General features: G+C 35.7%; 1 protein-coding gene across 17 annotated transcripts; it reads right to left on the bottom strand.

The window, feature by feature from the left end:
• Nucleotides 1-545: 545 nt before the first annotated feature.
• On the bottom strand, nt 546-21,955 carry LOC145788966 (putative DUF21 domain-containing protein At3g13070, chloroplastic). Of its 17 annotated transcripts, none has more exons than XM_082873637.1 (7): nt 21,767-21,955; nt 16,980-18,292; nt 15,391-15,488; nt 15,202-15,295; nt 14,756-14,833; nt 14,511-14,599; nt 8,407-8,758 (listed from the first exon to the last, which is right to left on the bottom strand). In XM_082873637.1, exons 2-7 carry the CDS (start codon nt 17,532-17,534, stop codon nt 8,725-8,727), a joined length of 948 nt encoding a protein of 315 aa, XP_082729763.1. In that variant the 5' UTR covers nt 17,535-18,292; nt 21,767-21,955; the 3' UTR covers nt 8,407-8,724. The 17 variants fall into 17 exon arrangements, 16 of the variants coding, with proteins under 16 accessions (XP_082729775.1, XP_082729769.1, XP_082729773.1 ...); XM_082873638.1 differs by lacking the exon at nt 21,767-21,955 and adding an exon at nt 21,565-21,755; XM_082873639.1 differs by lacking the exon at nt 8,407-8,758 and adding an exon at nt 9,519-9,847.
• Nucleotides 21,956-23,149: the final 1,194 nt, after the last annotated feature.

The following is a 23,149-nucleotide window of genomic DNA, read 5'->3' as shown; positions in this document are numbered from 1 at the left end:
TTATTCATGCAAAACCTTTATTACTGGTATCATTCACTGAGTATCCAAGCTCACCCTCTCCTTATATATATTTAGGTGATGAGCAAGAAGGCGGCGATGCCTAGATGATTATTTGCAACTTGTTTTGGATTTACATTTTGTAGCATCTTGAAGATCATGCTTCTTGGCTTGTAGTTTACTTCTTTTGTTTATGTCGGCTTAAGAAACCTTTTGATCAAGATGTATTATGTACTTATTTTATTTGTATTCAAGCTGTAAGACCTTGTTAAGATGTATGCCATTTCATTTAATCTACTCACAGCTCTTATGGACTAATTATATTTAAATTTATTTGCTTCCGCACATGTAAGCCCCATATGTATACTCTGATTGTGTGTGAATCCTTGTAAGTTGGCCTTTGGTAATCTCGGATTACTGGCCATCACGACACCATTCTACTAGGGGCGGAATGGGGTCGTGACATATATGTCCAGTAAGAATACATTTAACCTGTAACACCCCAAAAATTTATGACATTACATAAGTACATCGGCCAACATTCATCATAAGAAAAGTTGTAATTCATTAACCTTTACATCATCGATCATTAGGGTTTGTACAAAATAGTTCCACATGAAATTATACATTCAATGATACCAAATACATGAATCTACAGCATGTAGAACATTTAAATCCAAAAATAAATAATCGCCCTCAAAGGCTTACAATTTACAAGGCTTAAGCCCGGTAACACAAAAAAAATGGCCTCTCGAACCCAAACAGTCATAGCCCTTGGCTAGCAAAATATACCACAACAAAAATAGGAGTCCTATGCTCCCAACACATATATCCGTGCACTAACTTGGCGGGATCACCACGTCCTTTCCTGCACCAAAATCCCATAAGGTGAGCATAAAGCCCAGCAGAGACTCCTTAACAAAGTATATATATTTTACGCAAGGTTCATCAAATGAAATGCAAATGCCATGCCATGCTTCTGAAGAAAATCACATTTTATGCCTTTTAAAAATAAAAGATCATTGTGCTCAATTATAACTTGAAATCTCAACAATTCAAAAATGATCAATTTAGTTCAAGGGGCAGTAAATACGACTCAGGTAATCCCTAGGTTGGTGTCTGCAAGTAGGTATAACTAGCACTATCAAAACCCCACTTTACTAGTTGCTAACCAGAAGGGAAGTGGTACCTCCTCCGCGCGTGTTTTCTATCTTACACACCGGACACTCAGGCAAACTTAAACAATTTCATCTACACCTCCTATCCGAACTTACCAACGTATTTACCCCAAAACTATTCCATAAAAAACTTATTTCACAACATTCATTTCTCAATGCAAAAGTTATCAAATTTAAATTCAAAGCTTAACATAATCAAATGAATTGACAAAACAATGTGTCAATTAAAAATGCAATGCAACATTCCTTCTATTTTCCATCTTTCCATACAATATTACCATTGTGACCAAAATTTCCAATCCTCTTCTCAATGCAATTTCCCGAGATGAATATATATACATACATTTATTCCAATTCATCCAAGGGATAGCACATTTCCCACATTTGAGCATCCTCAACAATTTAGTTATTCCAAGACTATATGCAATGTTTTGAACATTAACTTCCAAAATCACAATTCTCATATTTCATGGAACTCAACATATATATAAACATAAAGAAGAATTTTCTAAAAATAAACATTCATTCATTTTGGCACCTGAATGAAATATGGCCATTTTATTCATGAATTCCCAACATTATTTAAAAACCTCCAAATTTTCTAAGTTTTCTCACCACAACCTCACATCTCCAAAAGATTTGAATAAAATCACACCCAAGGCATCTTTCTTCTATCAATAACAATTTAAAACCCTCATGTGATTATTTAAAAAGAAAATAGGTAACCTACTTTCAAAAATCACTCATCTTCTTAAGCCAACAACAAGATTTCAAGCTATTAAAGGGGATTTCGAAAATCATCAAGATCTTGCAAAAATATATATAACTCAAAAAAAATCCCTACCTCAATCTTATTGAAAGAAAATAGATGAAAGCCCTAAATTCGACGGTGTTAAAATTCGATCTCCACTGCACACAACGAAGCCCTCGAAGAATTCTCCAACTTTGATCAAGAAACATGGGTCAAAATGTTTATGGATTTGGAGAAATCAAAGATTTAGTGAGTTTTGGTGTAGGAAATGTAGAGAGATGGAAGAGAAAAGGGTCTTTAGAGAGAGAGGTGTATAAAATGATATACACTTAGCCCAAGGAAGGAAGAAAAAGAAAATTTTCGGACTCAGCGTCACCCACACGTGCGGCACTCACTCCCGCACATGTGGTACTCACTCCCGCACGTGCGGCACTCACTTCCACACGTGCGGAGCGTGCTTCCCGCACGTGCGGTCTTCATCCCCACACATGCGGTCCCTTCCCCCGCACTTCCACTCTTGCACCTACATAAATTGCAGTGACCAACCCAAAACTTCCTCTGTTTTCTACACATGTGGCCTCATCTCCCGCACGTGCGGCTCAGCCCTCAGCCCAACTCAAGTGTAAAATCCTCGGATTCAACTTCAAGCCTCCCGAAACAAGTGGAACTCAAAATTGAAATTAATAGAGACAAAAATTTTGAGAAATAGATTTCAAAAATGTTGAACCCAACGCGCACAAAAGAAAAGTAAGACGGGTTACGTACCCGATCATCACATAACCAAGTATTTAATCGTTTGAATAATATTATGGTACCCTTGCGACAAAACATTACAAGGGAATATGTCTTCACAAGCCATCTTTATCAACCATATAGATACATGATAACTAAATAGTAACAACTACATTTAACGTCTTCAAGCACAACAATTAAACAATCACAACCATAAAAAGCACACCATGAGTCCACCTGTAAGTCCAATTCAAAACACCCTTTGTTTTTGTTTTAAAAACCACCCCTACATTTGCCGGCTATTACACGGCAGGAAGTGGGCACCCAACGAAAATCATCTATTTTTCCACTTTTGCTGGCTATTATACGGCGAGACTGGGTGGACACCCAAAAATATTTTTCCCACATTCGTCCAGTAATAAGCCTAGATAAGGCAATTGGGCACCTTTATAAACTCCTCGCGCAGGTACCAACACAACACCACACTTCCAAAATCGACTCTTACTCGGACTCGTGTCAATTAACAATTCATTCACATTTTATTCCATCAACAAACATCCAGCATTACCAAAGAATTGAATACAACACAAACATTTAAGAAAAAATAACATCCAAATCACAATCCCTTTACCATAACAACATCCACATCTTTCATCTATTTATTATTCACAATATATCATCAATCAAAGGAAATTCCATACAATTTAGTGTTTCTACTGAATTTGAGAGTTTAGGGTTTTACCAAATTTGGGGGTTTTTCTCATTCATCATAGATATAGGTTTTAACAACATTTATATACATGTTTAAAAAAAAAAAAGAAGAAATTTCAAGCAAAAGTTAAGCAAAATGGTTATTTAAGCAAAACATGGGTTTGATCCAACAATAACTTCAAATTAGTTCATAAGTCACAATTACACCATAAAATCCCTTCATAATAAAGAAATATTAGGGTAAAAGTATCCTTACCTCAAACAAGTGAATGAAAACTCAGAAAACCCAAAGTCAACGAAACCACGAACTTCTCGGGTCAATAGAAAGCCCTTGACGCGCTCTACAACCTTTCTTAAAGGATCTGGGTGAGAAGATGCTCTAGATGAGTAAATCTAGATGTCCAAGCGGAAAAAGTTGAACTTAGAGGGGAAGAAGAGGGACTCACGGTTTAAGAGGAGAAAGGAAAGGAAAAATAATGAGAGAAGTGATTTGGGTCTATTTATAGTAGTAGAAAATAGCCCTAAGGTCAATAAAAAGAATAAGTCCAAGACCCCCCCAAAGGTAAGGCCCATTCAGACCCAAAATTCTGAAAATAAACTCGCAAGGGTCGACCCCTGTTGTGGTGGTGTCGACCCTTTCAGGAAGAAATGAGAATGCTGTTAAGGCAAGGTGAAAGGGTCGCTACTAAATTTCAGCAACCAAACTCAAATTCTGCAAGATACAAGGGGTCGACCCTTCCCAGACTGGAGTCAACCCTTAAGGTCAACAACAAAGGACAGGTGTCGACACCACCAAGGCTGGTATCGACCCTAAATTCCAGCAACACTTCCAGAAATTCAGCAACAGGTAAGGGTTTACCCTTAGGAAGGCTAGTGTCAATACCAAAATAGAATTTCTAAGTTCCCAAGTGTAGCTCAACTTTTTTGCGCCCCCTTTCGGAAACTCGAAATAAGCCCTACAGTTCGGATTCCCGCGGTTCTGAATCTTATCTTACAAGTGCAATGTGAAATAAATAAAAACCAAAGAGTCCAAATTCGACAAATCATTTGAAAAATTGACTTCGAATCAAAAATGTCAAAATTGGACTGCTTTGCCAGATACAGAGTCACCACCTAAATATTTTATTTTTAGAAAATTTAGGAAACCCATGACTCGTGCCAAAGGCCACATGTCCGTCATCACCAAGATTGTCTCGGCTCAGGAACTTAGGTACGAGAGGGGAAGGTCATGAATGCATTTGAGTGCCCCCACTCACCCGATCAAAAATCGACCTCTACTAATCATGATATAATTCTTATCAACATTATATGCTCTTGTTCCAGTTTATTAGGCTAGAATTTACTATGTGATACGCGCACACAAGGTATAGACTAGTTTGCCTGAATTGAAACAATTCAATTTCATGTTTGTTTTTCGAAAAGGGTTTGAGTTTGCCACATAACAAAGTGGGCTTAAAGTTTGCGAATTTGCCACTTGACAAAGTGGGTTTAAAAGTACATCCATTGAATCATTCTAATTCAAGCAACATGCCTTCATCCACAGGCACTCAAACATTTTAACACGTAAGCACTTAACCTCATGGCAAGCATGCTAATCATAGCAATCACTTACACTCATGCAAATATGCTAAAGCACTAAAAACTCACCTAGTACTCCAAGCTAAGATAAAACAAAAGAGTTAGAAAAATATGCATGACACCAAACTATGCAAGATAGCTAATGTCACGCGTGCAATAATGCAACTAAAATAGGTTCAGCTACTTAACATGTCATTTGCAACAATTTGGCGGTCGAAGCACGTATTCAAATAAGTATTGAAATGACAATACAGTTACTTGGTGCATGTAGGACAAATGAATAAATGCAAACATGCAATAAGCTATTTGAAACGTGATACCCCTAATCTAACCATCAAAAGCGGATAAATAAAAAAGAGAAAAGACATGGGTTGGAAGACATACACATTATTACAACATTTGATCCCTCACGCAGAAGGGTGCGAATCTATGTCCGAAAGTCTAAATTAAGCTAACTATTACAAAACCGAATGAATGAATAATAATTAACTTAACTAAACCAATTAACTACTTTATTACAACAATTGAATCAATTAACTATTCTAGTTAACTAACTAATTACAAAATGAATTTAAATAACTAATCGACTAACTAATTAGTTACAACACTTTACAAATTAAGTAGCTACAAACCAATTAATTACAACAAGATTAATTTACATTCTACAAAAGGCGTAAGTGAAAATGGATGAAGGTTTCATGCACAGCGCCTGAGAGCTACTTTGTTTGCCCAAGCCGCCTCCGTTTCACGTTCAGCCACTGCCTTTGTTTCCTACAAAACTGCACTGCTGGCCATCCACTGAGGGCCCACCATGCACACTGATGGTTGGTCGGGCCTACAGAAGGCTGGCCATGCATTAATTTGGTGCAAAGTTCTACTTTTGTGTTCTGAGGTGAACCAGTGCAGATAGAGCATCCTCAAGCTCTGTTTGTCCCTTTCTTCCTTCTCTGTCATGGGAAAGCCTCGAGAGAAGATTGAAATTTATTCCAAAGCCATCAATGAACAACATGATTGCTTGATGGTTTCGGATGCAATTTTGGACAAAAGTCTATGAAATGCAAATAATAAGACCACCCCTCCCTCTTGTCATAGTATGAACTCAAAGAGGGAGGTTACAACCCTTCAAGAATTGTAACGCCCCGAAAATTGGGTAAGATATATCTATTTATACTATAAAACCCACCTGATAGACAAACACATATATATAGCTAACTATTCCATACATCTATTTCGATTAAATCCCAAATGCCAAATACATGCTATTCACATCTCAATGCCCCAGTTCCAATCCCAAGCATACATTTTACAACAAGTATGAAATGGAAGCCGAACAAATAATAAGTGCCCTACAGGCTTACAAACTTATCCAAGAACATTCTTGGTCACACAAAATGGAGTTTGAACTCAACGCAAATACAGCCTTAGACTTACATTCAACAAATAACAATAAAACAAAAATAAAACATCAGCTTCGAGTCCTCCCAAATCAATGCTTTAGCGGAGGCATAACACCTGTATGTGAAATGGTTTCCCTTATAGGGTGAGCCACAACCTAGTAGAGATATACTACACAATATATGGACCATGACAAGACTAAAGAAGAGTATGCTCATGCCATGATCATGATAAAACAGTTTCTCTCTTTTTATAAAGCATGCAATACTGAGATGCAACAACAGATATAAAACCAATTCCATTTTAAACCATATATGTTATGTTATGTGAATACAGGCTCCATGAATTTCTAAGTAAGTGTCTGCAAGTAAACCCTAATGCACTACCACTGTCATTTTTACCAGTAAACTAGAAGGCTCGACACCTAACCGCACGGTTGCACACCCCCTACCCAGATTCACCAAGTATTCATCTTTTCTCAAACAAATACATTTCCAAACATTTCTCAAAAACAGATATATTTCCAATGAAATGAATGTAATGCAATGTCCAATGCAACAAACGAGAAATGTGGTTCAATTTACCTAAGTCTCATGCATTTCTACAACAATCATTGATATCCTCCACCGATAGCCCAAAATAGAAATTTCTAAACAGATATTTAGACAATTAAATTTCAAAAATTCTGATAAATACAATCTATTCCACATCTCATCAAATATGAACAACTACACTAGTTTTCATATCACAATCACGTCCGGTAACCTCTCAAGGTCCATTTCTAACCGTGTCGATTTTATTCCAACAGATACATTAAGCAACATAATATCTTTAATGCCCAAGAAAACATCATTTTCTTTCCAAACTCATTCTCCAAGCATTATTCAACAATGACATCCTATTTTGATCAAAAGTCCTAAAAGTTAAACATAATTCCTTTGTTTTCTTTAAAAATTCTCTTTTGGTCGCAAATCGGTAAAAATTTCAAAACCGATCGAATCGAAGTCCATTTTTGTTCAAATTTAAAACATAACTCTTTCATAACCTTATAGACATATTCCAAGCTTACACTTTCGCAATTTGGGCATCAACTCTTTATTTTTCTCAAAATTTCCCTTTCAAGCAAATAAATCACAAATTTTCTAAATATTCTAATTAAATTATGTACAACTCCAAGCTCCATATAATCAAGTAAAAGTGCATGTCTTCCAACCCCACTTCTTTCTCCTTTTTATTTGTCCACTTTCGATGGATAGATTAGGGACACGTTTCAATTAGCATACCTTATGCTCGCATGCGTGCATCATTCATTTGTCTTGCATGCACCGAGGCTCGACGTATAATTCAAACTACATTGTATTTCAATACTTATTTGAATACGTGTTTAAAACATGTTATCAAATTGTTGTATTCATATGCCATATTAGATAGTCGAGCCTATTTAAATTTCATTATTGCATGTGTTGCATTAGGCATTTTGTATAGTTTGAATCATGCACATTTCTAACTAACTTTTGTTTTGGCTTGGAGTACTCAGTGAATTTTATGCTTTAGCATGTTTGCATGTGTGTAAGTGACTGTCATGATAGCATGCTTGCCATGAAGCTATTTGCTAAAGTAATTAACTACATGAATGCCTGTGGATGAAGGTTTTGTTGCTTGAATTGGAATGATTCAACAAATGTGAGTTTTAAGCCCATCATGTTTGATGGCAAATCCGCACTTTAGCCCACTTGAGAGTGGCATTTTCAAACCATTTTCGAAAACAAACATGAGTTTATTTGTTCCAAGCGACTTAGTCTATACTGCCTTGCGAGCATACATAGTAAAGTTAGCTAATAACCGAAATAAGAACGCATGTGTTTATAAAACAACATATCATGCTTAGTAGAGGCCGATCTTTGATCGGATGAACGGAGGTGCTCATTTCAGGACCTTCCCCTCTCGTACCCAAATTCCCGAACCGAGACAACTTTGGTGATAACGGACACGTGGCCTTTGGCACGAGTCAGAGTTTCTTAAATTTCCCAAAAACAAAATATTTAGGTGACGACTCTGTAATCTAGCAAAGCAGTCCAATTTTGGCATTGTTTGATTCAAAATCGATTTTCCAAAATGATTTGCCAGATTAGACTCTTTGGTGTTTATCAGTCTCACATTTCACTTTGTGAGATTAGATTCAGAACCGTGACAGGAGTCCAAACTGTAGAACCAATTCGAGCTCTCCAAAAGGAGGCGCAAGGAAAGTCGAGTCTACAAATACCAAGATAGTACTAAAATACATTAGGTTGTTATTCATTGAAGAAGTGGTACTTGAATGGATTTTGGAATTTGCACTCTTTCTGGAAGAACAGATCAAGTCTGGAAGGATCAATCTTTAGCTCAACTACAATCAAAATTCCTAGAAAGTCCCTCCCTGTTACAATCGCAAATTAACAAAGGGAAATGTTGAGAAGCAATAATTCTAGCTAGAAGTACTACTAGAAAATTTTAAGCATGTCAATACAAACACCAAAAATTACAAAGATAATTAAAAATTCAAATTAACAATAAAAAATTTAGTTTACTTTGCCAACCACAAACAGAAACACAAAATTAACTAAACAAAACCAATCAATATGCAGGTTGTATATACACACATATAGGTACATATATGTTTTTTGAGCATATATATGTTTACCATTTTATCAATGGATTCAGCAGAACATGTCATGACAAGCATGTCAAGCTAGTTTGTTCAAATTTCACTATAGGTATGGATCATAAATATTATACTAATATAACCGAGAAATATATTAGATGAGATAAAATGAAATAATATCAAGATTAATAGTAAACAGATCAAAGGAGTTCAATTATCTTACCATCTAAATCCAATACTAAGGTAGTGGATTTCATTTTCTGGTGTGATCATGGATATGCTTTACATATACAAAAGATATTTCAAAATCTAAATATTTTAGTTCAATTTTTGCAGAACTAGCCACCTTGTTTGGTTTGGACTGATTTTTTGAAAGTTAAGATTTTTAAAAGATGGCATAAGCTGATGCCCTATTCTAGCCATTAGAGCAGAAGAATTGATCAATATAATGTAAGAATATCATTCTCGTAAGAAGTTGCCACAACAACTATAGTCACCAAAAGCCAAAGAACCAGAAAAACAAACAAAAACCCAATGAACCTTCAACCTTGTGATCACATTTTTTAGAAAATCACCAATCCATCATCCAAGTTTCAAAGATCAAAACACAAAATCAATGACTCCACTTGTTAATGAAGAATTAATTGCTTTCACCAACCAAGCCACACAAACCTTAAACAAGACAATGACATCCACCTAATTTGAGACTCACAAAGAAAGTTAAAGTGATATACTATTTGTCAAAGTAAAAATGTGAAATAGGATGCTGCACCCACAATTATACAATGGGTCCGCCTTAGGATGCATAGAGTTTTCTTGCTTCATCATGTCCACAACCTTGGCTGTAAATTGCTTCATTTCCGCCTAAAACAGAAGAACAATGAGCATATTTAGACCATCAATTTAAAATTTAATAGCAAGACAAAGTGAGAGGGAATACCTTGAATGGCTCATTATCAATTTGAAACTGAATTCCAAGTACAAAATGCAACCAAAGAGCAAATCCACTGTTCAAAAACAGAGTCTATAAGGCAAAGTTCATTGATAACTTAAGCGGTGTAGTGGATCTAGATAAGCTTCTAAAGCTTAAAAATCTGATCTGTCTTGATCTCTCACATAATGGTTTCTCATTGAGCATCAACAACAGTGTTAACTCTACCTTGACCAACTTTGAAACTATAAGATTAGCTTCTTGCAACTTGAGCGAATTTCCAAACTTCTTGAGAAAACAAGCCAAATTGCGTTTTCTAGACCTTTCAAACAACAAAATTCATGGTGAAGTTCCAAAATGGTTATTCAATGTGAGGAGAGATTCATTGCATAATTTAAATCTTTCTCATAATTTCCTTGATTCGTTGCATAATTTAAATCTTTCTCATAATTTCCTTACAAGTTTAGAGTGTCTTCCATGGAAGAATTTGGGATATATTGACCTGCACTCCAACTTACTCCGAGGATCACTCCCTGTTCCACGTAACACCACATATGTTTTCTCTATCTCAAACAATAAATTGACCAGAGAAATCCCTACATTGATTTGCAATCTAAGTTCACTTGGAATTCTTGATCTGTTTAATAACAATTTGAGTGGGTTGATTCCACAATGTTTGGGAAACTTCAGCAATAGCCTCTCGGTGCTAAATTTAGGGATCAATAGCTTTCGTGGCACATTTACTGCAACATTTACCAAAGGCAACGTGCTAAGGAATCTTAACTTGAATGGCAACCAAATTGAAGGACAAGTTCCGTGACGTTGCTCAATTGTAGACACTCGAAAGTTCTAGATCTTGGAAAAAATAAGACAAATGATGCATTGTCCCACTGGTTGGGAACTCTTCAAAACTTGCAGGTTCTTGTCTTGAGATTTAATATGTTTTATGGTCCTATAGACACCTTCAAGACCAAGGGCAAATATCCTTTCCCCAAGTTGAGAATTAACGACATATCTTACAATGAGTTCACTGGGCTTTTGCCAACAAACTATATCAAACAATTTGAAGCTATGATGAATGCGGATGAACATAAAATGAAATTAAAATACATGGGTGAATACTATTATCAAGATTCTATGGTGGTAATGATGAAAGGATATGAAATTGAATATTCAAGAATCTTAACGGTCTACTCAATCATTGATTTTTCAAGAAACAAATTCCAAGGACACATTCCAAAATCCATTGGAAGGCTTAATTCGCTTCGGGATCTTAACTTATCCCAAAACAACCTCAAAGGTCACATCCCAACTTTACTTGGAAATTTAACGAACCTTGAATCATTGGACCTTTCCTCAAACGAGCTTGTTGGGGAGATTCCTCAGCAATTGACAATTTTGAAGTTTCTTGCCGTACTAAACCTTTCGGATAACCAACTAGTGGGACAAATTTCTTAAGGGAGCCAATTTAATACATTTGGGAATGAATCATACAATGGGAACTTGGTCTTGTGTGGATTCCCCTTATCAAAGAAATGTGGGGAACAGCAACCATTGCCACCTCCAACATTGCAACATGATGAAAATTCAAATTGGGAGGGCAGACTTAACTGGATTCCCTTTATTGTGCTACTTGATTGAACAGATCTAGTTTTGAAATAAAAACATTAGCAACTCAATAATAGCATGTTCATAGAAACCATAAAAGATAATTCAACAAAGTAATGCTTCAAAGATAAATTCTACTTACCTAAATGACGCAATTTGTTTTTTGCTAATTTCTTCCTTTACTGCATCAGTGAGCACTCTTTCTTGGACCTTTTCACCTTCTTATATTGTTTTTCTTCAACAATTTTCATCAGCCATTCTAGACTTCGAGTTACTAACATAAGATATCCCATAACCATTCCAAATACAAAGCCACATCCATACCCCATAACAACAACTTTCCAGTTAAACCTGCCCTCCCAATCTGAATTTTCATCATGTTGCAGTGTTGGTGGAGGTGGCAATGGTTGTTGTTCCTCACATTTCTTTGATAAGGGGAATCCACACAAAGCCAAGTTCCCATTGTATGAATCATTCTCAAATGTATTAAATTGGCTCCCTTGAGGAATTTGTCCCGCTAGTTGGTTATCCGAAAGGTTTAGTACGGCAAGAAACTTCAAACTTGTCAATTGCTGAGGAATCTCCCCAACAAGCTCGTTTGAGGAAAGGTCCAATGATTCAAGGTTCGTTAAATTTTCAAGTAAAGTTGGGATGTGACCTTTGAGGTTGTTTTGGGATAAGTTAAGATCCCGAAGCGAATTAAGCCTCCCAATGGATTTCGGAATGTCTCCTTGGAATTTGTTTCTTGAAAAATCAATGATTGAGAAGACCGTTAAGATTCTTGAATATTCAATTTCATATCCTTTCATCATTACCACCATAGAATCTTGATAATAGTATTCACCCATGTATTTTAATTTCATTTCATGTTCATCCGCATTCATCATAGCTTCAAATTGTTTGATATAGTTTGTTGGCAAAAGCCCAGTGAACTCATTGTAAGATATGTCGATAATTTTCAACTTGGGGAAAAGATATTTGCCCTTGGTCTTGAAGGTGTCTATAGGACCATAAAACATATTAAATCTCAAGACAAGAACCTGCAAGTTTTGAAGAGTTCCCAACCAGTGGGGCAATGTATCATTTGTCTTATTTTTTCCAAGATCTAGAACTTCCGAGTGTCTACAATTGAGCAACGATCACGGAACTTGTCCTTCAATTTGGTTGCCATTCAAGTTAAGATTCCTTAGCACGTTGCCTTTGGTAAATGTTGCAGTAAATGTGCCACGAAAGCTATTGATCCCTAAATTCAGCACCGAGAGGCTGTTGCTCAAGTTTCCCAAACATTGTGGAATCAACCCACTCAAATTGTTATTAGACAGATCAAGAATTCCAAGTGAACTTAGATTGCAAATCAATGTAGGGATTTCTCTGGTCAATTTATTGTTTGAGATAGAGAAAACATATGTGGTGCTAGGTGGAACAGGGAGTGGTCCTCGGAGTAAGTTGGAGTGCAGGTGAATATATCCCAAATTCTTCCATGGAAAACGCTCTAAACTTGTTAGGAAATTATGAGAAAGATTTAAATTATGCAATGAATCTCTCCTCACATTGAATAACCATTTTGGAACTTCACCATGAATTTTGTTGTTTAAAAGGTCTAGAAAACGCAATCTGGCTTGTTCTCTCAAGAAGTTTGAAAATTCGCTCAAGTTGCAAGAAGCTAATCTTATAGTTTCAATGTTGGTCAAGGTAGAGTTAACACTGTTGTTGATGCTCAATGAGAAACCATTATGTGAGAGATCAAGACAGATCAGATTTTTAAGCTTTAGAAGCTTATCTAGATCCACTACACCACTTAAGTTATTTGATGAAAGCCGCAAGTATGTTATTTAATTCTGCTCCTCGCAACATCGACTTCAGTTCATCTTCAGTAACATATGGTTCACTAGTACCTCAAAATTGACAAGGTCAATTGACAGCATTATCTTATAGCCACAATTTCACGAAAAAATTGCCAACCAATAACACTGAAAGTTTATAATTGAGTATCGAAGAAAAAATTAGCCACACGCGAAAAACATGCAGAACAGAATACCATATAGGAAGTTAAAAAATAAATGATAAGCATACAGATTCACATGACTTGTATTCACTACAAACTTCTTTCATCCTCTCCTACTGCTTATATTCACTATTCACATGACTTGTGATGCAAAACACCACACAAACAACTAGAACATCCTTATAACCACCAATAATAAAAATTGCAAAGTAACAAAAGTTCAGATATTGTCAAGGCATCCTACAGAAAATGTCTTATTCATGATTTTTCTAAATTTATTTGTTTCACCAAATCCTTGAAATTAATAATTATTGTTGATGAAAAATTGCCTTAGAAACAACAAAAACATCCAAGAAAATACTAGGGAGAGTTATGCTTAGGTCTTAATAAGTGGACTTGTTGTCCAATAGATCCTATGATAATTAATGAAATTTTTCATCAAACACTATTAAAAAAGTCACTAATTATTAATTTTCAGCGACAGTTTGAAAATTGTCTCAAAATACACCACTAATTATAAATTTTAGCGATAATTTAAAAAAATCGTTACAAAAAAATGTCACTAATTTTCAACTTTTAGCAACAGTTTGAAAATTTTATCACAGAAAAACGTCATTAATGGTAAGTTTTAGCGACAATTTATAAAAAACCATGACAAAAAAAGATCACTAATTGTCAATTTTTAGTGACACGCAAAAAATCGTCACAAAAAATTATTTTTAGCGACGATTTTTCTAAGACTTATTTTCAATAAGACTTGATGAGATTTAAGTCTAACTATTATGACCTATTAGTAGTTTACCCAAAATACTAATAGAAACTTGAACAGCACTGGAAACATCACCAATAAAACAACATACCATAAAGACCAAAAGAAATCATCAAAAGCAGCTATCTTTTCTTCCCTCTTTCGATAAAGATACTAGATACAACATGACATAGAAGTTACAAAGAGATCAAAGCAGGTTCAGGATAAAGCACACCTTCTTCCTTTCAGACCAAGCATTTTTAGCATTCTAACAACTCTTCCAACAGGATATAATATTAAGGAAAGCCACGCCACTGGCCTGACCTAGAGGCATTGCAAGTGACACAGGTTAAATTAACTTAAAAGCACTCATATCAACCCATCACACAAGAGACAAAAAGAACTCTTTTATGGTGACTGTCAAAAACTCCAAGTGATCTTTGGTTCAATTCAAAAGAAAGAAGCAACTTCAAGACTTACCACAAACCTAGCAACCTCAGTGACGTTGTGAACAGCTATACTTTTCGGAGTAATTTCAGTGAGGAGCAAAACAGCAACCTGATATATGATTAAAGGGATAATATCTGGTTTATGACACACATCAATATATAAATGAGTTTCTATGCAGGTACTAACTACTAGCTAGAATACAAGAAAGCCAAATATGTATTTATAGCAAATACAATCTCAGCAACTTTAGACTGACAAATTCTAAACTAGGAGACCCACTAACAGCTATACGGATTTGACATTTGGAGAATAATCTTCTATGGCCTAAAGCATTAACGATAGCATGTTTGGGCATTTGAAATCTCAAGCTTTATTTTTATCCCAAAATTTTCGCTATTGAATATATGTCCTTCAACTAATTAAACAAGGAAACTTTTTTTTTGGATAAATAATTAGACAAGGAAACTGAGACATACAGTCATCACCCCAGTAGCTGCACTCACACCAGCTTCACCAAATATTGTCGTTGCTGCTTTTGTGACAGGTGCAGTTGCTCCAATGTTTACCACACTGCACATAAATAAAATCTACAATAAGACATAATATTCAGAATCATGTTGAGAGAACAGCACCAATGATGATTGCAAGTACAGGAAGGGCAATACATTGTGCCAATAAGTATAGTTGTTAGGAACCACGTAACATCAATGCTAAGCATTTTGAAAATATCATCCTCAGATTCCTTTTCAGCCAACTCTCGCACCTGGTATACATCAATATCAAATAAACAATGACAAGTTCCTAATTTTAAAAGAAAAAAACAACATGCATGTGTGCACATGCACACAAGATTGCAAAATTTCTACAGGCTGCATTCTTTTCTATGATCATTAAAAGATAATAGTAGCCTATAAACATAGAAGCACCCGATTGCATGAACATGTATTAAAAAGAACAGCAGCCTTAAACATAAAAGTAACCAATGGTGGTTTACATACAATAGTACATCCCTTTTTTATAAGTACAATAATACATCCCTTCTGTCTTCAAAAACCTTAAAACCACAGACCATTCTAAGCGTTAACTGCAAATTAAATGTTGTAGATGGCTATTAAACTTCTGACTGTTATCCTACATCATTATATACAAAGCGTATTTTCCATTCAATCACAACTAGCTCCACCATCCATTGATTTTTCAACCTAAAACCTAATTCCTCAACCTCAACTCTCTCCCTGCCTTGTACAACTTAACACCAACTACCCAAAATTAGTTGTAAAAATTCTTGTCAGTTAAGAAATTTTAACAGCCTTTAAATCCAAGTCTATTCTGGCTCTTCCTCACGCTACAAAGTCTAGAACCTTTCTTTCACCCTTTCAAAGCCAAATCATAGAAGATATCACACAACACATGCAGTGAAGAAAAAAATTCTGCTCTACAAAATGAAAAGAGGTTCTTTTGACCCCTCGAAGGACTACATGTTGCATTCTCTCCAACATATTAATTGGTTTGGGGCCATACATAACATCTTACTGTTAGTCAAACAGGGCATTCTTACCAGTAAATGCAATTATTTTTATTTTTATTTTTTAAAATAAGTAAGTGGGGGAACAGGCGAACGGAAAACTGCATCATACGGAGATGAGACCAGCCAACTCTTGGACTCCAATAAATGCACCCCGTAGGGTAGCAGTACATCAACTAGCCAACACTCGTCTCCAACAAATGCAATTAAGCAATAGAAAAATGTGTACAAATTACACTTTACCATTTATCAAGAAAAACTAACAACAAAATTCAGGCATAAGAAGCTGCTGCGGATAAAGAAAATTGAGAAGTGCTTTCATTCACAAATTACACTCTTAAGTACAAACAACATTAAGCGTCCGTTTGGGAAGTGGGTTGGCTTTTTAGCTTTTTGATTTTTTTGGCTATTTTAGCCTGGGCTATTTTAGTCTGGTTTGGGAAGGACTTTTTGACTTTTTGGCTTTTTTGATTTTTTTTGTGAGAGAGGATTGTAATGATTATGGGTTGGATTTAATATTTTGTTTTTTTGTTACTAAAATAGCCTATTTTGTTTTTTGTGGCTATTTTAGCCAAAAAAGCCTGGGCTTTTTCTTCCCAAACAGAGGCTAAATAGGCATAAACCCAACAACTTGAATTCTTAAGAGTTCATTCCTATCACAAGACAAAAAATCTAATATGAAAAGAATAAAAATAAAACTAATCCCCATTAAGAGTATAAAATGTGTACCTTCCAAGGCCAAAGAGTGGTAATTGAAGTTTCAGCCATAGAGAAAAATGCAGAGAGACCCAGAAGAGCAGCCAAAACCAAACCTTGCTTTTTGAAAACCCCAAGAACCAGCGAAAGTTTCGGCCAATAACTCTTCAATAACAATATGTTCTGTCCTATAACCCCATAACCCGAATCCACAACCCCTTCCGCCGCAAAAACTCCTCGGCAACCAAACACTAAAACCCCAACAACAGTAGCAGCCAACACAATGGTTCTCCGATTTACAAAAAACCCTAATTTCAAACTCGTAATCGAGTCTTCAGCGCCATAAACCTCACTTTGTTGAAATCTACAAACAAAACCCCGATTTTGTTGGAATCTGGAACTGAACAAGTCGTTGCGAGTAGACGGGACGATGCAATTGGTGGGAATTCGAGAAGAGAAACGCAGATTTGTAGGGAAATTGGTAGTGGGTAATCTGATCTGAGGGTGAGAGGCAGCGAGAAATGAAGAGTTGGAACGAGGGAAGAATGTTGATGGATTGAAAAGTGCGGATTCGGCTGCTACTTCCATGAGAATTCTGAACAATGAAAAAGTCGAGAAAAGCTAATTAGAAGGGGGATTAGGTTGAGAGTTTCTCTCTCTACATCCATTGTTACCCATGGAGTTTTGAGGGTTCCTTATCAGACTTTTGTCTGGTTTGGGTGGTGCTGTGTGTTGTTACTGAATCTGGTCTTATTTGGTCCAGATCTAGAAGGGTTTTAAGTGTTCTGTGGGTCGTTGCTATTTTGGGTTATGCTCTCTGTGCTGCCTCACGGGAGTTACTTGGTGGTCATCACAGAGCGGGGTTTCTATGTGTTTGTGCTGTCGGCGGTGTTATGACGTTGGCTGTGCTTGTGGGCTACGATGTTATCTGGTGCTGCCGTCGTTATTCTTTTTATGGCAGGTTTGCTGGAAATGGCGTGCATCAGACGTGTTTCAAGGTGCTCTGGCCGTGAAATGAAGATGCTAGGGTGAAGGTTTGATGACTTGCCGTTAATGGCAGTTGTGTGATCCTCCCCTGGTTTTTGTCTCTTTCGCTGGTGGGTTTTACCCTGCGCCGTTTGCTTCTGTGAGCATAAAGTTGCTGTCGTTTGACGCTGCGGTGATGTGCTTTGCATTGGTCTGTTTGCCGGAGCTGGTGACTGGTTTCAATGGTGATTTTTTCCACCAGTGAGGTCGTCGCCGGTTTAGATGAAATGTGCTGTTGTCAATGTGTAGAATCTGAAGACCACGCTTCTTTGGAGTGTCCTGCGTTGTATCGAAGTGTGTCTTGATTTCAAGCTTTCCGCCTACAACACAGGTTGGTTGAAAATGAGCTGTTATTGATGTTACTTCATGGAAAAGAGGACCCATGTGGGTGTACTTTTAGCCGACGGTTTTGCCTTAAAACCAGCTCATGGTTTTTGGTCCCGTTGTTTCAAAGCGTATGGGGCAGTGGTATATATAATATATTATATATACATTTTGTTACAGTGGAATTATACCTGTGGGCTTTGTGGGAATTATTTGCTGCATAGCCGGCTTATTCCGAAGGTTGTCACCTTATATATATATACTAGTGAGGAGGCTGCGTGCAAAGCACGCTAGCTGATGCCCATTAAAATATTCATTAATGAAAGGAGATAATAATAATGTAATTTTGTTAAATCTGTATAAATCTGTAGATTTAAACTTCATTTTATATAATGAAATACTATATAATTGTATGTAGTATTTTAAAGTAATAATGCCGTATATATATGATATAATGAAATACTATTTATGTATAGATATTATAATTTGAAGAATATTAAATATAAAGTAAAGAAATAATGGGGGAAAAATGATTCAACCATACTTGAAACAAATATTTGGTCAAAATTCATATATTTTCTTAGCAGATTTGGTGCACATTAACCATGGCATAACAATAACTCACAGCTCAAACTTTCGGACAAAAACATAGCATGGCAAAAATGAGACAGTATCAAATGCAAATCAACATGAATTTTAATAATAGGTTAATCTAAGAATTTGTTTTTTTTTTTTTTTTTCAACTTAAGCATATGAAATCTAGAAGAAAAATTTATATCGCTAAACTTAAGACAGTGTATGAGCACCTTAATAAAGGTAACACTCTACTTCAAAAAGTTTAAATGCAATTAAAGTAGCAGACTATTAGAAAGATAAAAAACATAAATATAGAGAGTAGAAAAGAAAAAAAAATAATGCATCCAAAAAGTAGTACACTTTTTACATGTCCATAAATACAAAAACCAACAAAACTATTTAAAATATTTCAAAATTATGTTTGGATCTAATAACAAGTACACTGAACAACATGCAATACATGAAGAACTACATAACATAAAAATCTAAGACAAAAACCTAAGATGAAGCATTACTTTCATCATAATGCAACTCAAATTCAGAACCATCATATCTCTTTATAAATTCTTCATCTTTTTTAGCAATGTCTTCAGAGATCTTTTTTTTAGCAACATTCACATTAGTTTTTGACGTTAGGTGTTTTCAACCAGGCCATTTCAATGAATATGAACACAATTCCAAGTCAATAAGTTTATCAAAGAATTTTTCTTTCACAGTGCAAAAGAAAAAAGAAAAGATAAACAATTCATTCCTGTGTTTGGTTGTACACTTTGAAATACACATTCATTCCTATGTTTTGAGCACATTCATTCAAGTTTTTTGTGATCAAAACCAGTCCACCCGTGTAACAGCCCATTAACAATCCTAGGTATGACCCATTGAACCCCCCAACATCTCATAATTTCAGACCAAAGCTCCAAAACTGATTCACTTCGTCCTTATAGAAAATGCATACTGAGCTAATATTGTTATTGAGCACACCAATTCTCTATAAAATAAATAAAAACAGAGGTTTTGATTCTTCCTAACCAAACCAGCATCCAAAGAATTTGGATATAATAAAAATAATCCCACAATATACATAATTCATCTCATATCCTAAACATATTATGTCCCAGTATATCCAAATCTAATCCGGACAATTAAATAGGGCCTATATACTTAGAACCAACCAACCAATAGAGTAATCCAGTTTAGAACTTAATTCTTGGACTACAATTAACTACAAAACAAAGTTAACAATGCAATTAGAATTTCATAGCAATGAGAATAAATTTGCAAAAGAATGAGATTAATCTTGGATTTCAAAGATAATAATTCGAAGAATTCTTTTCAAAATGTATTTAATCAGGTCCATGACTCACAGGATCATTCCTTTTAGCATCATAACACATCATGAATTCCCATTGAAGTCGCTTATTCTACTGCCACTCAAGTAGAATTCATACCATTCAAATTATACACCCATCCTAACATCATAGCCCTCCTTTTGTGCTCCAACCATACCACAATCTGACCCCAAGATCAGATGCTTAAAAGTTGATAGCAATTACCAAGAACTTTATGCATACTCACAAAAGGCTCTAAGGCCCTCACAGATTTATCTTGAGAAAACTAAAATTAAAAGCTTTTACTTCTTAAGAAATGATGTTTTCTATTTTATAAAAAAAATAAAAAATAAAAACTTAGACTTGTTCATAATAATAATTATGAATGAAGAATAGTGTATTCCTCTGTTATATGAACACCTAGCATGCAAAAGATAGTAATATTATGCCTCAAGTTGAACTGAACAAATAACATGGCAGATTGAAGGACTACATCTTGAAGTTTTCGTTTTGCTTTTCTAATTGATATTTTGAAGCCATATCTTGAAGTTTCTGTTTGAATCTTCCTATTTTTCCCTTCATTTTATATCTACTTGGAGTTGTCTTTAGGTTGTCTTTAGTGTTACTATTCAAATTATACACCCATCCTAACATCATAACCCTCATTTTCTGCTCCAACCATACCACAATCTGACCCTAAGATCAGATTGTATTATATATACTATTAAGAAACTTCACAATTGTTAACAAAAAAAAAAAATTAATCGCACGAAGACCAGGGCAGCAACTGAGGAACAGGGCATGGGACTTGGTGTTTTACGATCAGTGCAAGTGCACAAAACGGGGGCAAACAACATTCTTCCAAGTGTGCTGGTCCATGGTGGCATGACATGCATTCACATACTTGTAAATGACAAATTTGAATTTGAGAAATACTTTTGGTATATATGAATTTCATGGATTGAAAATCAAGGCCATACAAGTATTTTTTACGACATTATTAAACTTAGCCCTGTTTTTTGGTTGTAATTTTGTCAATCCTTTCAAAAAGTACGAATTGGTTAATGAAAATTTTGAAACACCTATCATTTTCATTTTTATGCCCCAAAAAAAAAAGTTTTAAAATGTCAAAAACAACTTTTTGATATTTCCTAAAAGTGAGTTGTTTTCAGAAATATTTTCCCAAAACAATTCACCAAACAATTTTTACTTGTGTTTTTAAAAATAAAAATAAAAAAATTGAAATATGAAAAAGGGGGGGAAATTAGGGCTACACAGTTTTAACAAAAAAAATCAATGAAATAAAAAAATTTAACAACGCAAAGAACAATGAAGAGAAAAAGTAACAGAACAACAAAATTTACCATATCATAACTCAAAAAACCATCTTCCAAATAACCTCTGTAGGAGAAAAATCAATTTCTTTGATTGAATCTGACGATATGGTTCGACACCGTAGATTAACTCCAAAACACACAACAAAATCATAACAATAATGAAATCAAACATTTAACAACACAAAGAACAAATAAGGAAGAGAAACAATAACAAAATCGAGAAACTTACCATATCAGAACTGAGAAATCCATCTTCGAAAGACCCTCTGTGGAAAAAAAAGGAGGAAAAAATGACAAATTAAATCCGGTTCAATCTATTTCTTGCATATCGCATTAGCGGAGACGTGCATAGAGAAACGAATCAAAAACACAAAAATGAGAGAGAGGGAGAGAGAGAGAGAGAGAAAAAAAAAAAAAAAAAAAGAGCAGAGCACTTTCTTTTCATGATTTGCAAAATAGAGCAACAGCTGGAAGCAACCATATATTCTTTTCATGATTTTCCATTATTAACCCCTAAAGCCTTACAACACAACACAACACAAAGGATTCAAGAAGGGTAAAATAGGCTTTTTACCATTGCAGAGGCAGAAAGCACTGTTCATTCGAGGATAAAATTACTGTTCACTTATGCTTTATATATATTGTATAGATATAGATATATTTGGTCCGGATATTTATAGATATAATTTTGGTAGTGGCCCACTGAGTCGGCAAAAGTGGGCTGTTTGTGAAGGGAATTTCAAGCAGTGGGTAGGCTGATTTGTTTTTCGGCGTCAGCCGTGAGCTTAGTAGTGCTGGCCCTCTCTTTTGGTTTTGTACTGGGGTGGTTTTTTTTTATTGATTTGGTAGTGGGCGGTGGGCCCTTGGCTTTTGGTCTTATAAATTTGTTTTTCTGTATTTATTTGTGTGGTGGGCTGCAGCATATGGAATGGGATTTCTATCTGGGCAGACTGGGCCAAGAATGGGCATTTTAGTTAATGGACACGTGGGCTTGGTAATTTTTAGGGGCCTATTTTTTGGGCTCAATCTTATGTACTGTCATTTTGGTGCAGCCATTATTTTTTAAGTCCAAGTGGGTGAGTGGTTTTTGTTTTGGAAATTGGTGGGCCTATATGAGGTTTTATATGGTATTTTGTTTCAACCATGGCGCAACAGTATATGTTCATTACAGTGGTTTATTGTGGTGATTGATCACGTGATCTTCATGTGACCCTCTATGACGTTGGTATTGAGCCATCTCCGCCAAGAGTGATTGGGGAGTCGCTGCTATGGGGAATTGTGGTTTAATGGCTAACTGAGTAAGGGACTGGGAGATAAGCGGCCTACTGGTTTTTTCTGGTTACCTCTTGTCTTCATGTGACCCATCTTGATTGATCGTAAGCCACTCCTATCATGGAGTGAAGGGGACACTGCCGCGGGGATTGAGGCTTGTGGTCAGCTTAGGAAGGGACTGGGAGATGTGGTGGCTATTCTCATGATGTGATCGTTGTCGACTTTGTCTATTGTTGTAGTGGTTAATGGTTTTCACTAAACTTCTCAAGATCGTTGATTATGGTGATTGACTATGCAAGCTTCATGTGACTCCGCCAGGATTTTTCATGGGATAGACCTT

Source organism: Camellia sinensis, chromosome 6 (genome assembly GCF_055761805.1).
Source record: "Camellia sinensis isolate YWXY chromosome 6, ASM5576180v1, whole genome shotgun sequence".
NCBI classification, from domain to species: domain Eukaryota; kingdom Viridiplantae; phylum Streptophyta; class Magnoliopsida; order Ericales; family Theaceae; genus Camellia; species Camellia sinensis.
Note: the sequence above shows the minus strand (reverse complement) of the source record. Positions and strands in the feature narration are given on the sequence as shown.